Below are 8,220 nucleotides of genomic sequence, written 5' to 3' on the forward strand. Positions count from 1 at the left end.
GGGGTTTGGATATGGAATAGAGGGGACAGATCCCATCCCACACATTCCCAGGGGTTTGGATATGGAATAGAGGGGACAGATCCCACCCCACACATTCCCAAGGGTTTGGATATGGAATAGATGGGACAGATCCCACTCAATCCATTCCCTGGTTATGGAATAGAGGGGACAGATCCCACTCAATCCATTCCCTGGATATGGAATAGAGGGGACAGATCCCATTCAATCCATTCTCTGGTTATGGAATAGATGGGACAGATCCCACCCCACACGTTCCCAAGGGTTTGGATATGGAATAGAGGGGACTGATCCCACCCAATCCATTCCCTGGTTATGGCATAGATGGGACAGATCCCACCCCACACATTCCCAGGGGTTTGGATATGGAATAGAGGGGACAGATCCTAGAGGTGAACGCAGCAGAGATGTGTCAGACATGGAAACATCCACAGCCTTTCCCCAGAACATCTCCCTGGACTTCGGGATGTCTTATCCCGTCATTTGGGATGGGAATGAAACAATCCCACCGAGGCTGGGACAATTTATTTCACGGCAGCAGCCGTCAGGAGGCACCGGCCTGGCACAGTTTATTCCAGGCAATTCCCAGCGCTGCACGCTGGCAGGAGGTGGCCGGCTCTTATTCCAACCCTTGGAATGGGCTGGGATACTCCAAGTGGAATGCACTGAGCTTTCTTTCTCTCTTCCCCCTACAGCAGAAACGCCAGGACGCTGCACAGTTTTACTTCTACCCACAAAGCTCATCTTTGCTGACACCTTTCACACCACTTAACAAACTGATGAAATAATGAAACACCTAAAAATCTGCAGTATAATCTGCAGCGTCTACAAGACAAACACACATCCTGCCCAAACTGACTCAGTTGTCCTCAACAGCTCTTGAAGCGTTACATGAAAACAGTTTAGAACTGGAATTAAATTATCTTCATATTGATAGCGATGTGCCCGACAAGCCCATCGATTTGTTCAGGTCTTGAACTCTGCAACAAGGAAAATATCCCGAAGTTAACAAACTCTCCGGCGAGCTGGGCCTGGAGAAAAGAACCAGGTAAAATAGGGAATGACATCTTTTATTCCAGAGGGAATGTGTCCCTTTCAATAGCAGGAAGGCTGCAGCCCCAGCCTGCCCCTCTCCGTGTGTTGTGTTACAAATTAACTTATGTTAAAATAGATAAAAAAGAAAAGCCACATTTTCTTAAATCTTGGGGAGAAAACAGCAACATATTGAAGCAAGGAGAAAAAGAAAAAAACATTTCCGGTCCTCTTTTCCAGGTTACATGTGAACACTTGCACAGCCCAAACTGCAGGGACATCCCTCAGATGGAAGCCTTTACATCCACGGATTTTTACTTTTCTACTTTGGTGGCTGCATGAGAAAGTTCCCGTCCTTCCAGCAAGCAAGGATCAAGTGCAATGTCTGAACTCACAGATCCCGAACGTGAACATCAAAGCCTTGAAGCTTCTACCTCAGCAAAGCTGCCCTGGCTTGGCCATTCCCTTCTGAGACTTGATCCCCGTATCAAGAGGACTTTTTCCCAGGGTTTTTCCTTGGAAGTTTTCAAGACCAGCCCAGAGCAAGCCTGGGAGACCTCAGAGCAAAGAAGATCAGATCAGAGACCTCCTGAGCTCCCTTCCATCCCAAAACATCCCACAGAGCTGAGTTTGGAGATTTCTGAGAGCTGCAGGTGTTTAGTCTGGAGAAGAGACCCTAAATCCCATCCCTGCCATGGGCAGAGGCACCTTCCACTGTCCCAGGCTGATCCAGCCTGGCCCTGGGCACTGCCAGGGATCCAGGGGCAGCCACAGCTGCTCTGGGCACCCTGTGCCAGGGCCTGCCCACCCTCACAGCCAGGAATTCCTTCCCAATATCCATCTAAACCTACCCACTGCCAGCTTACAGCCATTCCCTGTGTCCTGTCCCTCCATCCCTTGTCCCCAGTCCCGCTCCGGCTCTCCTTTAGGCCCTGCCAGGGGCTCTGAGGTGTCCATTGGGGACAGGACAGACAGGTGACAGTGACATCAGAGGGCCAGGACAGCAGCTGATCCCCCTTGGATCCCAGCTCAGGTCCATCCCAGCCTGAAATCCCCTCCCAAGGGGAGCTCGGAGCTCCTGCAGCTCTCCCGGCCACGGCAAGGGCCAGGGAACATCGGGACGGTGAGAGGAGGTTCTGGGCAAGGTCCCGCTCCAGAACCACCAGGCAGGGATTTTCCCAAGGGATTGGGTCCTCAGGGAAGCGCTGGTGCTCCAGGCTGAGGAAGCTGCTGCAGGGACAGGACGTGATGCTCCCTGCAACTCCAGCAGGAGAACTTCCCATTCCAAGAGAATCATGGAGCACCACAGCACGGGCAATCACAACTCCTCCTGCCCTGCCCGAAGGACACGATTCCACACTTCCCCATTCCCGATTTACTTTCACTCCAGCACCTTCCTCGACTCCTTGAAATAATCCAAAATATCGTGCTCAGAAAAGCAGGGTTCTGTGGAGTGATGGGATCCTGCTACAGGATTCCAGAAGAAACCAGCCACACGCCAGGCAGCACAAGGAAACATTCCTATGGACAATTTGTGACGTGAATGGATTAGGAGGGAAATATTAATGCAGCCTGGGGCTTCTGGCCAGGAGAAGGCTCAAAAAGAAACAACTCCACAACAATTCCAGCGTCTGCCTAAATCCCTCTGCTGCGTCAGGAAGGACCTGAAGTCCTGACTGGAAGCCCACAGAAATCAGTGTTTTATCCCATGTAAAAAATATCCTCAAAACTCTTCTATTTTGACAAAAATAACTCAAGTGCCATGCTGTTTTTATGATTTGAAAGGGAGAATGCCACTGTATTGCTTGCAATTCCCTTGAGGGAATCCAATCAGCGCCTATAATCAACCACTTTGGGGTTTATTCCCTCACCAAGGAAGGGAAAAACCAGAATTCCCAGCTCTCCGTTGGGTTCACTGACACCTCAGTGCAGTATTCTACAAACACTGCTCAAAATGACACAAAACCCCTCAATTAGTTACAGCTAAGATCAAACCAGGAAAAATACGGTTGGCTGATGTCAATCCCTGATTTTAATTGCAATTTAGACCAGTAGGAAACCTGGATTTAATCTATTTTGACCTTGTTCTGTATCCAGGAGCTCCTCAAAAACTCTGACTGTTCAAACATCTCAATTTGCAAACACATCAGTGACTGCGTGAACTTTACTGCTGCTTCCTACTACACCTTAGTTCAATAAAAACACTAAGAATGTAAAAAGGTTACTGAGAGCGGTTATCAGACCATGAATTCCTTCAGCATTCTGTCCTGAAACTGCTTCAAAACAGAAATCAGAAGGCCATGTTCAAAATATGAAAACAGAATTCAGTGACATTCCCAAAGTTTAAAATTCTTCAGCTGAAAGAAGCAGAACATTGGAGAAAAGGGAAATTTTTCCAGACAATAGGAATTTATAGATGACTTCTTAAAGCACACAATATTAATAAACTGAGTTTTTGGTTGAAAACAACTAAACTTTCAAAAACCTAAAAACATTGACGTAGACTCAAATTAGGTTGAGACATTTCTGGAAAAATTTCCCTTTTCTCCAATGTTCTGCTTCTTTCAGCTGAAGAATTTTAAACTTTGGGAATGTCACTGAAAAAAACCCCTGCATTTTCCAGTACTTTCCCAATACCATAAAATGCCAGTCCAGGTTTTTAACTCCTCAGAAATTCACTCTGCAGAAGCAAAACTTTAAGTTCTTATTTCAGCACGTCAGAAAATTGAGGAACCTCAGAGATTGTGGGTGAGAACCACAAGGAGCTGCTCGGCTGCCTGCTGGAGCTTTGGGAGAAACGGGAATCATGGAATCCTTTAGGCTGGAAAACGTCTCCGAGACCATGGAGTCCCACCATTCCCGGCACCGCCAATGCCACCTCTGCCCCGTGTCCCCGAGTGCCACATCCACAGGGCTGTTAAATCCCACAGGGATGGGGACTCAGCACTCAGCTGTGCTAGGGACAACCCCTTCCAGGAGGAATTGTCCCAAAATCCACCCTGAGCTCCCCTGGCCCAGCCTGAGGCCGTTCCCTCTCCTCCTGTCCCTGTTCCCTGGGAGCAGATCCCAAACTCCCCCCCTGGCTGTCCCCTCCTGTCAGGAGCTGTGCAGAGCCACAAGGTTCCCCCTGATCCTGCTGCCCCATTCCAGCTCCAGCTCCTGTGGGATCTTTCCCTGCAGGAAGCTTTTAGGTTCTCAGCCCGAGATGGATCAGCTCATGGAAGTTCAGGGACGTCACACAAAAGCAGCAGGAGGAGCAGGATCTCCCCTTTCAGGACCTGTCAGATCACTCCAACCCATACCTAAACCAGCCTGCAGTCAATTCCAAGCTATGCCAACCAAAAATCAGGGATATTTAGTACCCAACGCTCCCACCTCACCTCTGACCATCCTCTTTCCAACACAGCAGCCCTGGTTTTCCTCGTGATTCACTGGAGAACCACAAAAAACCCCAAACCCTCATCTTTTTTCCTTTTAGCTTTGCATGCTCAGGATCCTGGCGAGTGCCTGTAGCAACCTGACTGGAGCATCCCCTCATGGAACAAAAGGAGCAGCAGGAATTGGGCACTTCTGGAAATTACAGCGGGTATTGAGCTGCCTCTGATCAACACAAAAGTCTGACCCCAGCTCTTCCAGTTTGGGGATCACAAGATCTCATTCTCTCACTTACATTTCACTCCGACGTTTACAAAGGCTGAATTAACAAAAAACCTTTCTCTTTCAGCTGCTAATCAAGCTTTTCAGCCCCAATCTTTTCTTCTCAGGAGGCAATAAAATACTTATTTTGGAGCAAATCTGTGTGTATCAGCATTCCCTCCACCAAAACCACCCCGTAAGCAGCTTAATACAGGATACTGTAACAGTCACAAAGCCTCAGCTGATCTTAAGTTAGAGATATTTTCTTTCCAGTTTGTGCCTGGAACAAACTTCTGACACGCTGGAGTATGAAGAATCACGTAAAAGTAAAAAGAACCCTAACACAGGTTTTTAATCCCAAATTTAATACATATTCAAAATCCTTTTTTTTTTTTTTTTTTTTTTTTCCTCTTTGTCTGTCCTGTATTCAAATCACTTCTGCAAAAGTGAAGCAGCACTTTTGGTGAGTTTGGTTTCACTTTCTGGCCTCCAGCCCTGCTTTCTCAAGAGCCTTCCTGTGCACCTCAACGAGTTTCAGGGTTCTGCTGGGCTCTGAGGGCTGTGTCTGTCTCCGATTCTCTGCAAAACAACGTTTTGGGATCGTTCCTGAGGGAAGGATGAGCTCCTGTGCATCCCTTCAGAACAGTCAGCACAAGGTTTTCCACTGGGAGAGGATGGGAAAGAGGGCAGAACCATCGGTCTGACACCTCCCCATCCACACTTCGGTCACCTGCAGCTCCTCCAGGCAGGTGGCTGACACCAGAGCTACGAGGAAATGCCATGCTAAGGAGAATTCCCATTCTGTTCCCTAAATCCATAAAATCCTGGGATGCTTTGGGCTGGAAGGAAGCCTAAAGACCATCCAGTTCCATCTCTTTGCCATGGACAGGGACAGAAACTGAGCTGGGAACTGTATCCAGGACCGTGCTCCTGGTTAAATCACTCAAATTATTACTGTTTCTCCATGCAGATGCAACAGTTGCCTGGGAATGAACTCCAGGCGCTGCTGCTGCTCTGAGCTCATCCACAGGCGGATCAAACGCTCCCCTGCCCCTTCACCTCAAACAGAAGGGCCAAAACACCGCGAGGAATTCACCTCCAAAAAAGCCAAGATGAAAAAAACCCCTGTTCCTCTCTGAGTGCGACACTGAGCCTGACACACAGCAAAGGCCTCACCCACTGGAACAACACCACTAAGGGAAAAGCCAAACGTGCCCAGCCCTCACCCCAGTGGGATTTTCCTGCCCTGGGCAGCACAAACCCCCAGCCCCACAAAGCGAGGACGTGACACCGGGTAGGAAGCGATCACGGCACAGCCCCACGGAGCACCGGGATTGTCACAGGATATTGGGGTTAATTAAGGAAAAAAAGGAACAAAACGGACAAAAACTCCAGCCAAACATCCCGAATGCTCTGATGCTCACGAAGAAGGCCCCAGTGTCTCTCCAGCCTTGTAGAAGGAAGGAGTTTAATACCCACAGTTTTGGGGATGAGACCTGTGATTCCCTCTCAAGACACAAAACCACCCGGGCAGGTTCTCAGAACTTCTAAGATTAGCTCAGGACGTGTCGTCCCAACAACAGGAAGACTGCTCCATTAAAGTTTCGGTTTGGGAGGAAAAGAGAAAATAATTTAACGAAAAATCCCTATATATTCAGGGATTTCAAGGGGAGAAGTTTCATCTGCCAAATCAAATCTTGCCACTTCCAGCTTGTCCTGGAAGCAACACCTGTCCCACGAAATTTACTTTTCCAACTCATACTTTTCAAATTTTCATTTCTGACACATTTGTCAACGCTGTTGGAGCAGCAAACAGCCTCGAGATTGGGTTCTGGGGATAATTTGAGGAAAACTTAATGGAATACCCATTCATCAGTCCCAACTCCACTCCTAAAAGGGAAAGAGCTGATCCTACGGGGATGGGAAATCCAACCCCCCCAACCCAACACTGCGATAAAGCGGCTTTTTTTTCCGATTTCCCATTATTTCCCTCTCGTTATCATATTACATCCCCATTAAATCCCACAACACAACTCCCATTTATCACCACTCCCCGCCAATCCAGGGAATTCCACGGAAAAACCTCTCCCCGCCAGGACACCGCGCTACCTTTTAAGCAACTCCCCCTTTGTCTTAACGACTACAAAAAAAGATATTTAAAGGAAATAAAGCGATGTTTTAGCATATGCGGTCCTGTAAAAAGCGGGAGGCGCCGCGCTCGGTCCCGCCCGCTCCCCTCAAGGGCCTTCAGCCCCCGGGACGGCCCCGAACGGCCCCTGAAGGGAGCGGGCGGGACCGCCGGTGCCCGCGGGCCTCCGGTCCTCACAACAAACTTGCGGCCCCGCGCAACAAGTTCCCGGGCAGGCCCCCGCCGCTCTCACCTCAGCCATGATCGCTGGTGCTCCCGGGAAAGGGTCACATCGCCGGGAAGCGCCGCCGGGTCCCGCTGGGAGCGGCGGGAGCGGCGGGGACGGGACCGGGAGCGGCGGCGGGGCGGGAGGGGCGTGGCCACGTTACGCACGACGTCACCGCGCACCGCGGGAAGCGGGCAGGGCGCGTGCGGCGGCTGTCAGTCACGGGAGGGCACGCCCGCCGGGCCTGTCAGTCAATGGGAGGACACGCCCCCTCCCGTGTCAGAGAGCGCTGGGCCAACCTGTCGGTCAGGACGGAGGCCACGCCTCCCTCCTGTCATTTGGGGATTGGCCACGCTCCCGCCTGTCACTCAAGTCCCAGGCAAGGCCCCATCCGTCACTCAAAAGTCTAAGGCCACCGCCTTACATGTCAATCAAAGCGCACACCGCTCCCCGCCACCTGCCACTCAGCGAACAGGCCACGCCCCCGTCTGTCACGGAAGCCCCGCCTGTCACTCAAAACGCAAGGCCACGCCCCCACCCCGCCGAGGCGCGGCCGCCGCGGCCCTCATGCCCATATATGTCATTGGGCACAAGCCACGCCCCCCACGCGTCACTCAAGGTACAAGCCGCGCCCTCTCACATGGCAATCACGCTCCGGCCACGCCCCGTCCGCGCTCATTCAATGCCCGGGCCACGCCCCGGCCGGTGCTGGGGCTCCGGTCGCTGCGGCCCCTCACGGTCCCGAGACCCCTCCGGCCCCGCCCGCACCCGGCACCGGCTCCGCATCACCGCCCCGCTCCGCGGAGCCGCTCCCCCCCTCCGGCCCGGCCGCCGTACTCACGCGGGGAGCCGCAGAGGCGCGGGGGGTGTCTCATCGGCCGTGAGGCGAACGGGGGGTCCTGGGGGAACGGGGGCTCTCCCTGGGCGTGAGGCTCTTGGGTGACACAATAACAGCTCTAGGTTAAACATAAAAACCCGAAAAACCACCCCAAATAAAGAGCGCAAAGATCCGGAAGCAGCGGCAATTGACCGTGTCCTCCCTGCAGCCCCGGTGCCTCACCTTGCCCGGCTCAGCGCTGTCCCCGGGCCGGCGCGGGGCAGCGCCCGGCGCGCACGTCGGGCATCGCGGCCGTGTCACAGCGAGGACACTGCGGCCCTGGCTTGTGTTAAACGCCTCGGC

At 52.0% G+C, this 8,220-nt stretch overlaps 1 protein-coding gene across 3 annotated transcripts in view; it reads right to left on the reverse strand.

The window, feature by feature from the left end:
- Positions 1-8,123, reverse strand: part of MIER1 (MIER1 transcriptional regulator) — a 35,588-nt gene extending 27,465 nt beyond the window's left edge. The window contains exons 1-2 of one of the 3 annotated variants that reach the window (XM_040072564.2): positions 8,101-8,123; positions 7,882-7,974 (exon numbers count right to left, since the gene is read on the reverse strand). Coding sequence is in view for 2 of the 3 variants with exons in the window: in XM_040072562.1 (XP_039928496.1) it covers positions 7,068-7,076 (9 nt within the window). In the remaining variant the exon portion in view is untranslated. Of the gene's footprint in view, positions 1-7,067; positions 7,172-7,881; positions 7,975-8,100 lie in introns of those variants that run through there. The other 2 variants (XM_040072562.1, XM_040072563.2) reach the window with 2 other exon arrangements.
- Between the last annotated feature and the right edge of the window lie 97 nt (positions 8,124-8,220).

Source organism: Hirundo rustica, chromosome 9, assembly GCF_015227805.2.
Source record: "Hirundo rustica isolate bHirRus1 chromosome 9, bHirRus1.pri.v3, whole genome shotgun sequence".
In the NCBI taxonomy this organism is placed as follows: Eukaryota; Metazoa; Chordata; class Aves; order Passeriformes; family Hirundinidae; genus Hirundo; species Hirundo rustica.